This window comes from Halyomorpha halys, unplaced genomic scaffold (genome assembly GCF_000696795.3).
Source record: "Halyomorpha halys isolate HHAL.00 unplaced genomic scaffold, Hhal_1.1 Scaffold69.1, whole genome shotgun sequence".
In the NCBI taxonomy this organism is placed as follows: Eukaryota; Metazoa; Arthropoda; class Insecta; order Hemiptera; family Pentatomidae; genus Halyomorpha; species Halyomorpha halys.
The window spans coordinates 1-19,174 of NW_027108206.1; the positions used below are offsets into that span (position 1 = coordinate 1).

A 19,174-nucleotide genomic window follows, 5' to 3' on the forward strand; every position below is an offset into this window, starting at 1 on the left:
AAATTAAATCTGTACTGCCACAACCCATGAAGCCTCAGTACTTTGTAAGGAAGTACTGTTACTAGATCAACGGTTTTGCTAGGAGGTGACTTGGTCAAAATATTGCTCAACCACCAAATTTTTATTTATTACACGGTTATTTATTTATTACACGGCCTTACACGGTTAATGTAAGAGGTACATTTTTATTTTAACAATTACATCCCTAACTATATACAATGTTATAGATAAAATAAAAAATTAAGATAAAATAAATAGATTAAAATAATAATTCTTAATAAAACATAAAAGTAAAGTAATAGCAAAACAATGGCATTTATGGATTTAATAATTGAGAATTAACGAAATAAATAATTGACTTCTCATGGGAAAAAATGAAAGTGATTTTAAGAAAAAGATGAAGAGAAAAAAAAGAGAAATTGAGATAAAATAAAATTTTAGAGTGACAGTAACAGAACTGATAAATATAGAACTTATAACAGGATGTCGATTCTGATATCATGCCTTTAAGTTTACGATAATATTTCTTTTTTTAATTTATTGCGTAGATTTGGCATTTCTTCTAACATTTGTATATACCGAAAAATGCATGTATAATAATTTGTATTATGCTAGGAAAAAAGAAAATCGACTCCCCCATACAGGGTTACTGAATAGAAGAAATAAATAACTATACGTAGGGCTTCACATTCTTAACTCATAATGCAATTTAACAGGAGATAAAAAAGTAAGCAATGATCTGTTATAAAAAAAATTTTAATACCTTAAACTGTACCTTAATAGGAATGGAAACTACTAAGCTTTGCTTTATTTGCTGATCCATATAATATGTTCATGGGCTTAACGATATCCTGATATCACAAATCAAATATATAATGATATTATATTACCTTATAGAAATATGATAATATCTAATATTGATCTTATATTATCTAATGCTTTTTGGTATTTCAATTAATATATTTTTCAAATATCCATTTTATCCATTACTGCTATTCAAGATCCGTAAATTCCTAACCCCTACATACTTCCTCATCATCCGTTTTTATCTCTCTGACAGATTATTTAAAGTAAACAGCGTTTATTCATCCCTCTTTCTTAAGTCTGCTGGTGTACCTCAGGGTAGTATATTTGGTCTCCTATTCTTTATACAGTTTTTACAGCTGAAATCCCAACCCATCGTAACGACATCCTCACCACATATGCAGCTGAAACATGTCTATTATCATCGAATAATGACTCGTCCATTGAATCCCAAACACACCAATCCAACATCACCACCCTTGAAGAATGGTGTCAAAACTGAAGGAATCACTTAAACTTCAATAAATTCCACCAAATGGCATTTACCCTATCGAAAAACCTATGACTTCCTGCCTCACAGTATCCTTCAATAACACCCCACTTATTTCAGTGGAACAGATCCACTACCTATGGCTGATTCTGGACAAAGGACTGATTTGGAATCCTCATACAAGACTGAAAAGACAGAAGACTATTTGTCGAATCCGACTATTACAACAATTATTATACCAACGGTCTAAGCTTCCCACTAATTACAAAGACTCATTTATATGACTATAATAAGACCCATCTGGACTTACAGAGTTGAGCTTTGGGGCTCCACAACTAAACCTTCAAATTTCTCCAGTCCAAAATCCTCCATGAAATCCCTAATGCTCCTTACTTTGTCACAAAACACGTCATCTGGTTCCGGCCAAATTGGCAACATATGGAACATTGAGGTCCTGATGGATGACGTGTTTTAACACATGAAATAATGACACACAGTGAAAATAAACGCTGTTTACTTTAAATAATCTGTCAGAGAGATAAAAACGGATGATGAGGAAGTATGTAGGGGTTAGCAATTTACGGATCTTCTATAGCAGTAATGGATAAAATGGATATTTGAAAAATATATTAAATGAAATACCAAAAAGCATTAGATAATATTAGATATTATCATATTTCTATTAGGTAATATAATATCATTATATATCTGATTTCTGATGGTTAACGTAGAAATTGGTTAAAATGTAAAGGAGTTATGAACAATGGTCACCGGTTAAAAAAAAAAGTTTTTACAAATAAAACAAGGCGAAAAAGTTTTGAAATCTTTTTAAATATTTTATATTTTTTAATTTCTTTGCTATTTAAAGGTTTCTAACGACGTTAATAATGAATATGATTGCTAAAAAAAAAACTTATGGAACTACTTTACTTCAAGCATCGTAATATTTTTATAATTTTTCAGTGAATAAAGAATTATTTATTATTAGAATCAGTAATACTTTTTTCTTATTATTCAGAAAGAGACAAACCGATTGGGCTTATAATAGCTTTGAAGAAAACGTATTCTTTTCGAGGAACGTTTTTTTTTAACGTAGAAATCGAAATAGCCTATAATCTTCCCGGGAAAATCGTGAACATTTAGCAAAAAGCCCCATGGCATGGTATGTCAGAGCATAAAATACAACAACAATATTTATTTATTTATTAATGTACAAAAAATGTTTATGTATTAAATTTCCTATGCGAGCAATTATTTATACCAATAGGAGTCGAGTTTTCACAGCGGTGTAAGGTACTTTCAATAAGTAATCAAAAGTTAATTAACAAGTGTTACCACACCCCGGGAAAGATATCGTTACATAGGGACACCAATACAGACTGATTATTGCATAATAGTACAAGAGCCGGGAAGAAAAAAAGTTATTTCACCCCAATTTTTGATTACTTTAATGAAAACTATGTATAACTAGTCAAAATATATGAGTCTGCCAAGTATAGGTCCCCAAGGTAGGGGGAATAAAGAATGTTTCAAAACATTAAAAAAAATTAATTTTTTATTCGGAGCTCTATATCTTAAAAACTACCAACAATACTAGAAAATCTAACAGAGCATCATTCAAAGTAGATTAAAATTGCTAAAATGTAACCCCTAATTTATTTACGGAGCTATTTACGTTCGATAGTTCTCGAGATATAGCTTTTTAAAAAGCAACATTTCATAAAAATGTACTGAAATATCAGTAGTTAGTTAATTTATTTTGAGAAATCTATATCTCAGGAACTGTGTAACGTACAGATGCCTATTAGCACTCAAATTAAAGCTAGCTTAATGTACTATAAAGTAATTTATGACCTTTATCTTCGTAGGAGTAGCAGTTTTCATGATATTTGCTAAAATAAATTGATTTATAGTTGTTCAGACAAAGTTTGATTTATGAAAAACTCAATTTCAGAAACCATAAGACGTACAGATGTTAATCAGCACTTAAATTAAAGCTAGTTAAATTTACCATAAAATATTTTATAGCCTTTATCTTAGTATGAGTAGTCAAATATCATTGACAAATTAAATTCACAAAACGTTAATTTCTAGTTGTTCGTATAAAATGTTTAATTTTTGAAAAATAAATGTCTTCAATCATAAGACGTACATATGTCTCCCAGCACTCAAAATAAAGGAAATTTAACTTACTATAAAGTAGTTTATGACACGTATCTTCGTAGGGGTAGTAGTTTTTAAAATATTCCCATAAAAATATAAATTTGGCAAATGAAAATTTGTCCGAACAGCTATAAATCAATTTATTTTAGCAAATATCATGAAAATTACTACTCCAGTGAAGGTTAATTTCTTAAACTAGCTTTAATTTGAACGCTAATAGACATCTGTACGTCGAATGGTTTTTAAGATATAGATTTCTCAAAATAAATTCACTTACTACTGATCTTTCAGTACATTCTGTAAAACATTTTTATGAAATATTGCTTTTTAAAAGCTATATCTCGAGAGTTATTTAACGTAAATAACTCTATTAGGGCTCATGTTTTAATTTACTCTACTATAAATGACGTTCTCTTAGGTTTTCTTGTGTTGTTGCTACTTATTAAGATATAGAGCTCCGAATGAAGAATTAATTTTTTTTATCGTTTCAAAACAGCCGCCATTTTTATTCCCCCTACCTATACTTCGCAGACTCATCAATTTTGACTAGTAATAGTACGTAGCTTTCATTAAAGTAATAAAAATTTGGGGGGAGATAACTGCCTTTTTCCTCTTCTTGGGCTCATGTACTATAAGAACTATATTTCTTCACTCTGAGAGCCATAGGGTAGTGAGCATTCCTAGTGTAATATTACCTCCTGGCCTTACAAATTGAGTTTTGTGCATATGGATGATGATCCAATCCTACCAAAATAGCTAATAACGAAACCTTAAACAATCCTCATCAAATCTTCTGGTCTCAGCGGACTCCATATATGGGAGCCAAGGCCGTCCGAACGGTAGTGAATGAAGTAGAAAGGTACATTGTGTACAGCTTTACAAAAAAGTAAGATGGCCAGAAGGTAACGAAAATACTATCGAAGGCCACATCTGAAGAACCGCATAAATTGGAACCGCTGCCACTGAATTTATAGTCAAGTCCAGCTGAAAGAAAGTTATATATAAACCACATCCCGCTCTACGAGAAGAGGAGTGTGTTACACTTCAGAGGTCATTGGTTTAATATGAGCATTATGCACCAACAGAAGATAAAGCAGACAAGACGAAAAATGATTTATAGGATCAGTTAGACCAGATAGAATGCTTCAGAACAGACTTCGATGCCAAGATTAGTCGAAAACTCCAATTTATTAGATCTAGTGGAGACATAAAGGATCTAGTGGTTATTATGGTGTTGCCGCACAGGGACACCAACAAGTGCATCAAGACTACAGGGGCAACTGGCTGCCTGGAAATATATGCAAATACTTCATCGATGTTAGGAGATTGTTGGATGTTAAGTAAGGAACACAAAATACTAGGAAAAGACGTCATAGGTAAGTGGAGGATTAAAATAAATCCCATCAAATTACTTTTACCCTTCGTCGTAAACCTATCGACTGCCCGTACAGTATCCTTTAATAACGTTACTCTTACCCCTGTCGATCAGATCCGCTACCTTGGGCTGCAAATAGACAAACGAGTAACCTGGAACCCTCATACAAGACTAAAAAGACAGGGAACTGCACGTCGATTCCGACTATACACTTACTAGACAAACGGTCTAATCTTCCAATCTATTACAAAAGACTGATCTACATGACTGTAATAACGCCAATCTGGACAGAGTTGAGCATCGGAGCTCCACTAAACCATGTAATTCCTCCCTAACCCAATCCTTACAGTCCAAAATGTTTCGTAAAATCCTTAATGCTGCTTTGTCACAAATCAAGTCATACATAGGACTTCAATGTTCCATATGTTGCCGATTCAGCTAGAACCAGACACTAATCCTTCCATAATAAACTTCTCAACCACCCAAACCTACTTTTCTCTAACCTTCTTCCTCTTCCATTCCTGAGAATCCTCCGAGGCGCCTGAAAAGAAGATGTACTGTGTACGAGACCTGCTAATGTAAAAACATCATTAGAGTGTTACCAATAGGTAGTTTTTCTAAACGTCTGTATCAATCCATCATAAATTATAATTAAATTTACTGGATGTATGTATATAAATGTACAGTTGTAAATTTCAATAAAAATATTAAAACAATGGTACCAACGGCATAATTAAATAATAATAATAATTAAATACAACTTTTATAGTAATGATTACTTTTCCCTGTATGAGTATATATTTAACAGTATGGCATAGTTTTTTTATATTCATTCACATTTGATTAAAAGAAAAGGTGAAGTGGAGAGGTGGTGGGGTTAACTCTTCAGAGTAAGGAGGTGAGGTAGGGAGGGCTAGTACACCTCTTAAAGCTATTACAACTGAGGAGGTCTTTACAAGGCTTTCTTGGCCTAATAAAAAACAGCCACCCTCCCCACTTCTATAAGCATATTATTATCCAATAATCCCTCCCTTCTTTCCTCTCTTTAATTAAAATCTCTTTTCAAACTTTGTGATATTAACCTTAGATTAAATAAAATTCTCAAAAGTGAGAAGGAATCCTGGCTCTAACTCAAAACGTTTTCATAATATTCAAAGGACTGGTTTTTTTTCTCACCTGGAAATGTTTTATTTGGTTTATTTATCCATCTTAAAAGTTTTTTTAATTTATTAGTTTAACTCTAGCTGACATTTTGATGTTGATTCTGCAATACTATCAGAATTGTTAGTTGGGATACTGCAATCTTACAGACCTTGGGGATTTTATTCGTAAGGAAAAATATATAAAGTATTAACAACATTTTTAAAAGATAAAATACAAAAGAAATTAGTAAGCTATACTTATAAACAATTAAATGTAAATCATCACCAACATGGATATAAAAAAAAAGTCAATTCTGTAGGAAAATGTTTTGTATTGTTATAGAATATTATGAGGACAGGATCTCATTTAATCAGACTGGCACTGCGTTAAGCTTCTCTAAGCTCCTACTGTCCGATTACAATATAAAAACCTCCTAGAATTGGCCAACGTTGCCCCCTCCCCTCACCACTTCCATCTCGCGTCACGAAAATAATTTACTCCTGTATAATTTTTTTTTTCTTGAGTTGTAGATCGTCGGTAAAGAAGTTTCACATCAAAATAAAAAATAAATAGTAAAAAATATTCATAAATAAAAATAATCTGTAACATAAGATAATGATTATAAACAATTTAAACATTTTTCAACCTAGCATGAAAATATGACAAGCACAAACGTTATATGCAATATATTATTTAAGAATCCACTTCGAAGGCTCTAATTTGTAGAATATTATCCAAATAACAGTAAATATTTCTTAAGACGAGTACTTGTTGATGTTAATATTTAATTAAGATTAGTTCTATTGTACTGACAGTGAGTATTATTTGGTAAATAGCCTACAGTTTTTGTACAAGAAATTCTGTAGTTTTATTTTGTAAGATTTGTTATACAATGAGATATTTTTTGTATTGTTGAGATTCTTAGCTGTGAAATTTTTTTTATCTTTATCTATTGTTATGTGTGGTTGAATTTCGCAGTCAACTATAAATTAGAACTTGATTTTGATACGAATGTCCTTTTTTTTAGACCAGCTCCTTTTCTATACTCTATTTTTCTTATACCTAACCTTCCTCATTCCTGGCCTTCCTCAATGACAGAGCTACACGGAGAGGATTGGGAGGCGATCATATGAAGGTTTTTTTTTTCGTTTTTTATGGTTTTATTATTCTTCTTAATTTTTATTTTATTTATACTAGTAGATACTCCATAAACTATTTATTAGTCTTTATGGATAAAGATATTTAATTCAAATGTACTAAATTTTATTTTTAATATTTTTCATGAAATTTATCAGTTAAACACATTGGAATTTTGCAGGAAAAAATTAAATATAAATCTTTTGTATTATTATATTAATCCATAATTCACATCTAGTCAAATAAAATCGTTCATCAATTTTATTGACATGAGATTGTCATTATTTTTAATGAAACATGATTATTTAATTAGACTAAAATTAAGTTACATATGACTTACATAATTTTCGTACATTAACAGAAAAGAAAAAGAAAAAAGAAAGATGTGAATATAATTTACCTTTGAGCATAATATAGAAAAGAAAAATACTGCTATAGATGTGCTGGCCGAATGTTTAAATCTTGGTAAATCGTATTTAAATTATTTAAAAAATTAATAATTAAAATCTGTACCGCTACCGAGTCCATGAAGGGTTAGAGGTTAAAATATAAATCTTTTGTATAATTATATTAGTCCATAATTCACATCTAGTCAAATAAAATCGTTCATCAATTTTATTGATTGACATGATATTGACATCATTTTCAATGAAACATGATTATTTAATTAGACTAAAATTAAGTTACATATGACTTACATAATTTTCGTAAATTAACAGAAACGAAATGAAAAAAATAAAGATTTGAATATAATTTACCTTTGAGCATAATGTAAAGAATATTGAATACATAAAGCTATAGATGTGCTGGCCGAATTTTTATATCTTGGAAAATCCTTTTTAAATTATAGTTTATAATAATTATTTATTGATATATTTCATCACACCTGTCATACCTTTCTGTAACTAGATTTTACTTTGGTCAAAAGAGAATAATTACATTAAGGAGTACGGATCAATATTTATTTTTCAGCCTGAAGTACATTTATAAATCACAGTAACGGTCTTTTAAAAAATAATAATAAAAAAAAAATGTTTAACCTTGAGAAGTTCAAACCTAAAGGGAGCGACGATGTGGAAATATAAATTTACAGATTAGATTTTCGTGGAAGATAGAACTGAGTTGTTTGAATGAGAAATTTCTGCCGAAGCTGAAAACGTCAGTAGATCAAAGAAATGTCTCCTTCCCCTTTTTCCTTTTCGGTCCGTACGGATTCTGATTTATTTTCTTCGTTATTAATTCAGTCTTGATCTCGTTAATTCGGCTTGCAACTACGCAAGTATTTCATTTTTTTTTAGTACGAAAAAAAATTACATAATTTCAGAACTTTAAGATTCTACATACATTATTTTATATTCGCGGGATTTTTTTTATAGGAAAGCTTTTAGAAGCGATAACAATAACTAAAAATCAAAATAATGCAATTAATTATAAAATAGACCCAAGAAATTTTAATGTAATAAATAGAATGATATATTGAAGAAAAAATAAATAAAGAAGAACTATTTAAAATAAATACAAGAATCTGAAAAACTTATTCTCCGCTAGACATACAACATTTTTTTTATTTATTTTATTTATTGATATTTACAACTGTACATAAAATACATGAAGTAAATTTGAAGTAGTATCATAATGGTATTGTACAAGCATGTAGAGAAACTACCCATTGGTAGCATTCTAAAAACATTTTTACAATATAAGGTCTCGAGGCCATCTTCTTTTCAGATGCCTCGGAGGATTGTCAGGAATGAAAGAGGAAACAAGGTTAGACACTAATGGGTTTGGGTGGTTAAGGAGCTTATAATGGAAGGATTGATTTCTGGTAAGGGCTAGATCGGCTACATAGGGAACATTAAGGTCTTTATGGATGATTTAATTTGTGACAAAGTAAGGAGCATTAAGGATTTTACGAAGGATTTTGGATTGTAAGGATTGGATATGAGAGAAATTCGAAGGTTTAGTAGCTCAACTCCGTATGTCCAGATAGATCTTATTATTGTCATGTAAATCAGTCTTTTGTAATGAATTGGAAGTTTAGAGCATTTGTCTAGTATGTGCTGTAATAGTCGAAATCGACGTGCAGTTTACTGTCTTTTCAGTCTAAATTAAGGATTCCAGGTTACTACAGGGGTAAGAACAATGTTATTAAAGTATACTGTAAAGCAGTCGGCAGTTTTACGACGAAGGGTAAAGGTGATTTGATGGGAGTACACATACAAAAAAGAAAAGAAAAACAATCTTTATACATGATTAATATAATAACACAGAAAATACTCTGTGATTAAAAAAATTGATTTTTTTTTTTTATTTATTTTATATTTTTTATATTAATTTGATTGTCCTGGCACCTAATGAGGACTTCTAACACATTTCCAAGAGTAATAATAAACAAATAAATTACATTCTGTAAAGTCGTATCCTTCAGTGGTTGTAAGGATGCATTCAAGCCTCTATGATGTCGTAGGGATTTTTAGCTGTTCGATATATACTGTCCTCTTTTTAGGTTCACTGAAACTCTCTTTCGTGACAACATTATTGGTACAGACCCTACTATAGACTATGGTCCTGAATTTCATATCCATCAAGTCATGCTCTTTTCCCTCTTGATACGAGATTTTCTTCTTACCCACAATTTGCTCAGCGCTGAATTGTTATCAACTCACCATGTCAACATGTCTCTATAATCTCTCCAACATTCACAAAGGCCATAAAGAATTTCGAAGGGCGTAAACCCCGTGACCTTATGTACGGGGAGTGAGTGTACAGTGCGATCGCTAGTTACATCGTGTCGACTGGTTCCAATCGCTTCAAACGCAGATGGTCGCTGAGAGTACTATGAAGCTTCTCTACTCCCCCCTCCCCCCGTTTCTTAAGAAAACACGGAATGTTGAGATGCCATACTACTATTAGTATATTTCCTCTCTGATATGCGCATCGAAATTGAAAGCAAGTACGAAGAGCCCGCAATACCACCTCCAACTATCTGTCTTTCACCGGATACGCAATAACTATTTTACTGAACAGATCTACGACTGTAACTCACTTAAATCCCTTTCAAGTGAATGTGGAGTTTTCCTCCTGTCTGGTTTGGGAGAAGGGGAGGGAAACGCCTATCATATTTCGCGCCGAGGCACACTTCACAGCTCCCTATAGTCTCTTGGATGGTACGTTTAACACTATACCAAAAGTATAGTAACCATGCATAGTTTCGTTCAATTCCTGTTTGTTCGTCTTCTCTAGGTGGTATGCCAGTGTCACCTCTTTTTTTCATTCCATATCTTGAGAGTTTCCACCTTCAACATACGATCCACCTCGATCTATTCTGACCTCTACAATATGATTTCGCTACACTTAAATTTACTGTGAAAATTTAAATTTACTTGTATTCCAAATGAGCTGGCGTCGTTTGTTTTCCGTTTCTTATTTGAAACCACGTAGACGAAAAAATTGAATCCAAAAAGAGAATATTTAAATATTTTATACTTGATATAAGTAAACTTATAAAGGCAGCATCTCTACTGGTCAACAGGTCACTGAATTGCTCAACAACCAAGAGTGGGTGAAAAATAATGAAAATATTTTTAGAAAGATTTCAGCTTATTTAATGTTAATTTATGTAATATATCTTCCAAAAATGATTTATTAATTAAAATCACAATTTCATATAACAATTACAACGTTTTCTTCATTAAAATCCTTAACTTATAATCAATAAATCACTTTTAGCTCATTTTACCAAAATAAACCACTTTATTTTGAGGAATTAATTTTTTGCTAAAGGCACATTGCCCATTATTAAGTCCTTTTGTCAATCAAATAATTATTTGATATCATTTTGAATGATTTATTCCAATAATATAATGTTATATTGTTATTGGTCCTATTTTCAATTTTACTAATTAGGCCTCATGGTCCTATTTAGCCTAAATCCTTTTAAATAAATAAAACAGTCAAATAAGTAAGTAAATGACAAGTAGATAGATAGTCTACAAGACAAGAAAATAGGACAATTGTGAATAGATTATTGATAAAATATTTTATAATCTTATAGGGTATAATACATCAAATAATTAAAATGGACTGGATAATGGTGAGTTCGTCTGAAAAGTCATCCAAAAGATATAAATGAAAGAAGCAAGGATTATTAAAAGTTTTTCCCCATTTAAATAAATAAATAATAATATGAAATTATATTTCATAATATAGTTGGAAGAATTAAAATATATCATATACAGTTGGGAAATCTTGTCGAATTTGCTGACTCTCACCTTTCCTTCCCAGATTATTGTAGCTGCCATATCTACACCTGTGTCTAAAAGAATATGCAGTTTCCGTGGCGCAGAAAATGCAAACAGACTTTGAGGATTACGATAAAGAACTTATTAAAATGGCTGAAAAAAACGAAATCACATACTTGCAACGTAGCTGAATTTTAATTAACTAAAAGTAAAAAAGAGTAATGTTTCAGGTAGCGGCTACCATGGAGGATACAGAGGAGGTGCTCAAGAAGGAAGAAATTGGCCTTGTCCATTACAACCTGGACGATGGTTACGGATCCTCCAACAGTTCACCTCATAGTCAGTAATAACTTTTTATTATTTTTTAATATAATTTCCTAACCTTCTTTTCCTCTCTATTTCTGAATACTGAAATATGAGATGATTTTTTTTCATTCCTGCTTCACTTAAATGATTTTCTTGATTAGAAATTTTACTTGATTTATTTGATTAGAAAACTTACCATACGTGCACCTTCTATTTATATTAACTTAGCATATATAGAACAGTTACACTGTAGTCAGCTGGTAAATTGCGGATTCAGACACCTATCCACAAATATACATACACCTGAAGATACACCGCTACTACTGGTCTATACTAGGGGTATTCATGATCATTAGTTTAACATATTAAAGCGTGTTAAATGGAAAAACTTATGTTAAATGTAGAAATATTTCTTTCTTTCACCATATTAAAACGATATAAAATGTATCATAGCTGAGAGTCTGTTAAATGGAGAATGACATCACGAAACAGACCAGCTGAGCTTGTCACCGTTTTACTTATTGTCGTGTTAGGTTACTTACTCGTATTTTTTTTTCTTTTGTCTTGTGTTTTGGACTTTTTAAAAAAGACAGCCAGTAGCCAAACTTTTACATTTCTACTTTCCACTGACTTTAGGCATGTTGTAATAAATTACATTGTAATCAAAACTTAGAAGTAAACAATAACATGAAGTTTTAGAAGGAAAGGTTACTAAAATAGTTGCTCAGAAAATCCGCTAGGAGCTCTTATGCATTTACCATTTAACATGACTTTAAATAGGGCTGCTCAAAATGCTATACTTATAACATTTAACATGGTAAAACATTTTACATTTAATACAATATCATGAATATCCCTACTATAAATACTTACAGCCGCTAGAACCGTTTCAAATCAACGTGACGCGACATACCAGCTTTGACATGAGCTACAGTCATCAGGCAAACGTCATATATTGATATTTGCACTATCTTTTGTAATACCTTAATCGTACAAATATAATAACCAAGTCATATCTTGTAATATTCTTAAATATATTATTTGAACTAATTAAGATTACAATAGAATCATCTGATCCACTAAAAGCTAACTTCTTACAATAGCATCTCTCGATGGTGTTTATTTCTTAATTGCATTACTAGTAAGATATCGCTGGGATACCTCGAAACAAGCGGACCCTCCCCGCTCAACATAGTATCAACGCACACTTGGCGCCGACGACTCTGCACATACAGTGTACAAATTAATTAAACCTTAAAATACCTATGGTAGAAAAAGGATACCAACTTCTACTAACATATTTCATGTAACCTAATTTCTTTTTCCTAATTAAAAAAAAAAAAAAAGATACCTCGAAAAGTCCAAAAAGGTCAACAATATTATTTAAAAAAAAAATCAATAGATCCTTCCCGAGCCATCTTGTTTCGACCATCGTTTTGAAGGATATTTGTATATTTTTGCTGACTTCACGAATTCGTTCATGAAGAAATTAACTCCCAAATTAATTAACTTATATTAATGTTAGAGGTAATTACTTCCTGTAACTAACGAGTATCCCTGAAAACCCGAATTGAATTTTTATCTAAATAAAAAATATTTTACCTGCCCACAATTTTACATCACGTAGTGGACCATATGTCAGTTTTAGCTGGCCAAAATTATCCCTTATATATATAAATTATATCAGTTCCCATGTTTTTGAGGCTGTTTATTTCGAAAAAAAAAACTGTTATAAAAATTTAAAAATACAGGTTTTTGACTACAGTGTTATTTTTGCAAATATCAGTATTTTCCATAATCAAAAATATTCTTGTTCTATAGTAAATTTTAAAAATTATTTAGTAATTTTTAAACAGGTATACCAGTTTGTTTTAGTAAAAAAGGAAAGAAAAATTAGAAATATATAAAACAAGCAGACAAAATTTGGAGCTTGGAGCAGTAGGGTTTATGCTCCCGCTCCCCTTTGTCTAGGTAGCAACAACAAATCTCTCTGCTTAAATTGGTATACCGTATTTTTCACTTTACGATCACCCTATGCTACCAAAAATGAATCTGTTTGCGCAGGCGTGTATTTTTTGTAATTTACCGATATTAACTAAGATAATTTTTTTAAATGCCAAAATAATCACAATAAAATGAACCGATTACCACGAATTTAATGTGGTTCTAGACTCTAAATCTGTCTATATACTGGAAATTTACAATTCTGTCTATAAATGAGACCAAAAGTAAGTCTTTTCCCTAATTGCAGCTATCTCTTAAAAAAAAAAAAATCGTTGTATTTAACCTTAAATATGTAATTTAAGTACCGTTTTTGAGCTAGATGGTTCTCACACAGACTATTCTGCAAGACTTGGTAATGGCTAACAAAAAATAAATAAACAATTATGGATTCAAGATAACTCAAAATGTGTATTTCTGCCGAAAACTCGAAATTTAAATTTTGTACGATAGTAATACCTCAACTTATATAAATTCCATATATTATAAAAATTTTCCAAAATGAATATTATTAAAAATACATTTTTTAAAAATTCATTTGATGTAATTTACAACTGTACAAAATAATAAATACAACAAGTAAATATGTGGAATGTTTCATTTACACTTGAACTTTAAATCTTGGGAAGAAACCACCCATTGATGGTACTTCAAGCATTAATTTAAATTAGAAGGTCCCGTGCTATCTTCTTTTCAGACGCCTCGGGGGATTATCAGGGATTGTAAAGGATCAGAGATTAAGGACTAATGGGTTAGGATGGGTAAGGAGTTTGGAATGAAAAGACGCATATCTGTTTTGGGCCAAATCTGCAACGAATGGGATGCTAAGGCCTCTGTGGATGAGTTGATTTGTAACGTAATAAGGAGAATCAAAGATTGTATGTAGAAATTTGGATTATAAGGATTGGATGCGGGAGGAATTTGATGGTTTGGTAGAGCCCCAGAGCTCAATTCCATATGTCAAAATTGGTCCGATTATCATAATGTATAATAATTTTTTGTAGTGAATGGGAAGTTTAGAGCGTTTGTCAAGTTAGAGTAACGATCGAAATCTGCAAGCAGTTTCTTCTCGTTTTAGTCTTGTATGTGGATTCCAAGTAAGTCTCTTGTCAAGATGGAGTCCTAAGTATCGAATCTATTTAACAGGCGTTAGTGGAGTATTTAGAAAGGACATTGTAGGACTGGAGGGTAGAGGTTTACGACGGAGAGTAAAGGTGATCTGGTGTCAGGATTAATTTTGAATCTCCAGTTTTGACACCATTCTTCAATGGATGTTATCTGTGTCTGTGATGCATTAGTAGGGTCGTTGTTTACAGACAGTATACATGTGTCATCAGCGTATGTTGTTAGGACTATGTTAGGGTGGGTTGGGATGTCAGCTGTATAAACCGTATAAAGAATGGAACCCAAGATACTACCGTAAGGAACACCGGCGGACTGAGAAAAGAGAGATGAGTAGCATAGGTTATGATTTACTTTAAAGGTTCTATCAGAGAGGTAGGAGCGGATTAAAAGGAAATATGTAGGAGGAAGGAATTGACGAAGTTTATAGAGCAGACCTGGATGCCAGACTCGATCAAAAGCTTGTCCAACATCGAGGAAGACTCTAGTGCAGTACATTCCGCGTTCGAATGTGGAAGATATGATATCAACCACTCGATTACACTGTTGTATGGTAGAAAAAATAAATTTTAAATTAGTAGATTCGATATTCAGTAAATTGTATTAAAATATAGCTATAAATATGAGTTTCATAACTTTTTCCCGACTTCTTTCATGGTGAAATCCCCTGTTTAGCCGCCTAAGTTTCGGAGATAGTCTAGCCCAGGGTTGTCCAACTTTCGGCCTGTGGGAGCTTATTAGGAAAAAAAATTACTTTAAAACGCAATTGAAAAGATATTTTATTATTGAATATAAACAAACTTATAAAATATGCTGGTTTATAAGCTAGTTAAAATAATGTAGTGATTTATAGTTCTCAAGTTGACCTCTAGAGCGCTGTGATGTATGAGAGAGATTGGTTCTTATTAATAAGAATGAAAATCCCTGTATCAATAAATATGTACCATCTGACACCACTGAACATGAGAAGTTCAAAGATCCAGAATTTTTAGTTAAATTTGCTTTTTTCACATACTTGACTACTTACCTAAACATTTTGAACTCGAGTCTTCAAGGAAAGATCGTGTTCAAACATACTTTGGAAAACAAAAACTTAATACAATTTCCTAGTTGTCTTCCTTTGTTAGCTGACGAAGAGAAAACGATTTTTGCATCAACGATAGCAGCATTCAAGGAAATTGAAGTCTGAAATGCAGTCAACTTCTTTATAATAATCCTCTAGGTGCTAAAATCAAAGACCAACCACCATACCTACAACTTGAATTATGTGATGTGCAAGCTGACATGTCTCTAATGAAGAGAAAACAACACGCTAATAATTTTTTTTCTAATTTCTGCCTTAAGAGAAATTCCCAAACTTGCGAAATTTATGACTAAAAATGTCATCAATGTTTGGAAGCACGTACTTATGTGAAGGGGTATTTTCGCTGATGAAGTTAATAAGAAAACAAAATAGAAATAAACTTTCTGATGCATCTTTGTTGATGATGTGTATTTGGCTATAGGAAAAGTAGAGGTGGATATTCGTTTGTTGGTAGACGCAGCAGTCTGCTCACGAGGTAGCAGACGAGTATAATGTTCACACTAAATATATATTTTGATTGTTATTGTAATGTTTGTATGGGTTGATAAGTGATAAAAATATTTTGTATTTATATTGTCCTTATTTTTATATAACAAATACTAAACTAATATAAAGAAATATTACTACTTTTGTTTTATTGATAATTTTACCTCACACACTAACCTTATTGATACTAAGTTTAGAATTTAAAGTATATAATTACGGAATAAAATTTACCCTTCGTCGTAAACTCATGACCTCCTGCCCCACAGTATCCTTTAATAATACCCCACCTATTCCTGTCGAACAGATCCGTTACTTAGGACTACATCTGGACTAACGACTGACATGGAATCCTCATACAAGACTGAAAAGGCAGGAAACTGCTCGTCGATTCCGACTATTACAACATTTACTAGACAAACGTTGTAAACTTCCAATTTATTACAAAAGACTGATCTACATGACTATTATAAAGCCTATCTGAACCTACTGGAGTTGAGCTTTGGGGCTCCACTAAACCATCGAATTCCTCCCCCCGAATCCAAAATCCTTAATGATCCTTTGTCACAAGTCAAGTCATCCATGTTCCATATGTTGCCGATTCGGCCAGAACCAGATACCAATTCTTCCATGATAAACTTCCCAACCACCCAAACCCACTTTTTTCCAACTTGGCTTCTCCTTCATTACCTAATAGCTTTCCTAGGCTTCTGAAATGAAGATGGCTTCGAGATCTTCTAGTCTAGAAATGTTATTGGAGTTCTATCAATGGGTGGATTCTCCACATGTTTGTATCATGTCATTATAACACCTACAGCAAATTTACTTGTTTTATATATTTTTATACAATTGTATATAACAGTAAATAAATTTAAAAAAAAAAAGTATATAATTATTCTCAGGGTCACAACCTTATTCAAGATTTTAATTTTGGCCTTTGAGGCTTTGTTAGTTGGTCTCTGGTCTAACCCATTGCCTCATTACCTCATTTGTTAAAAGTCACTATTATTCCTTTTTATTCTGCTTTGGCATAGATTCATTATTTTACAAAACAGTGTATTGAAAGAATGGGTAGTAAACGGGGTAGGTGGTCGGTAGTCGGGCATTTCGCTACATATGGTTGAGAAGACACATTAAATTAGGGTCCAACAGGGATAAAAGAAAGAAATTATAGTCCACAGTTCAATTCACATTTTTTAATTTCTACACAGGTTCACCCATCCATTTAATAGCATTGTCTTTTAAACCTTTTTTTTCTGGAAGTTTGTTATAATGTGACTTATAGAAATGAACTTTTATGGTACGGTATGAGCAAGAGAGAAAATTTAGTATATAAAGTGTCATGAATACGTCATTAAAATACGATTTATGATTATCTTTATGTGAGGATTTGATGCAAAGGAATACAAAAGCGTTACGTTTATACACCAGGGCTCTGTTTCCTAATGAAATAGTTTTATTTCATGAATACGATTTTAAGCCCTAATACTTTTTATTTCATGATTAGGACGGTGATTGGTGATATTATAAGAGTAATAAAGTATAACGTAGCATTTTGAAAGTCAGTGAGATTGTAACTTCTAAAAAAATACATTTTTTATGGGATCGGGCGAAGACTCCTTTTCTAATTATGGCTTGCTCAAGTTATTTTGATTATATTATAAAATTTTCAACGTTACTTTTTAAGATTGAGGTGGAAAAAATTTGACTACGCCTATAAATGTGAATGGTTTTGTTAACAATGTAAGACACTGATGAATAGGTATATAGGTATATTGTAAAAGTGCAAGTTGATCATGAAGTTTCATGGTTTTACAACAATTACTTACAAGAACTAGTGAGGAAGGTGAGGGAAGGAAAGGAACTTACAGGAGGTGTAGAAATAACTGGGTGAAGACATTCCCAGGAATTAGAAAAGCATAATAAACTATAAGAACATGTCGAACACTGTGAAGGATAGGGAATTAACGCCATCGGTGGTGCCATGATAGGGAGAAAGCTTCTATTACTTAAGAATTTCGCCAAGAAAAGGAGAAAGGGTTGGAAATGCAAGTTATACACAAAAGACTCTATCCCGTCAAAGCCATAAATGCCAAGTGTTGAGTGTTTTTACAACTTTTGTAAAATAAACACTTAAACTATTTATTAATACACTTACATTATTAAATAAAGGGATCATTAGAACCACAAATATCATGTGATAACTATGGAATTGCTCTAAATATGGTTGTCACCCCATCGTCAGGTATCTACAACAAATTCTCAAATTCTTCCTACGCATACAACACTTAATAATTATATCAAAATTTCTTTTATACAATTTAAAAATATCACCTGATTAAAACATCTTCTAAAATTACATTTTACGTTCTCCTTATTAGTCTTGTAATTCTAACAACAAAAAAAAAAAATAAAAGCAATTTTGATATAATTGTGTTACATTCATAGGATGAATTTATTGTAGAAACCTGATGATTTGGTGACAACCCCGAAACGATGTTATTGGTTTTAATTAAATTAAATAAAATAATTAACATAAGGAATAGTACTTTTCATTCACAAGATCTAATGAAAAAAAAACACACTTCAATGTGATGGTTATTTGAATCCGCCATTTTAAACTTTCTCATCAATAAATTTGCATAATTTCTCAACATTAAATCGTTGATTGTGTCGCAAAGTCAATTTCTATTAGTAAAAGAGCCGGAAAGAAAAAAACCCAGTTATTTCAACTCAATTTTTGATGAGTTTAATGAAAACTATGTATAATTACTAGTCAAAACTGATGAGTCTGCCAAGTATAGATAGGGGGAATAAAAAATAGT

The 19,174-nt window shown here is 31.7% G+C and overlaps 1 protein-coding gene across 1 annotated transcript in view; it reads left to right on the forward strand.

The window, feature by feature from the left end:
* The first annotated feature begins 11,586 nt into the window (after positions 1-11,586).
* LOC106692751 (sodium-dependent noradrenaline transporter) overlaps positions 11,587-19,174 on the forward strand; it is a 52,820-nt gene continuing 45,232 nt past the window's right edge. Inside the window, exon 1 of the mRNA XM_024363377.2 lies at positions 11,587-11,692. Within this exon, the coding sequence (XP_024219145.1) occupies positions 11,596-11,692 (97 nt within the window). The 5' untranslated portion in view covers positions 11,587-11,595. The remainder of the gene's footprint in view (positions 11,693-19,174) is intronic.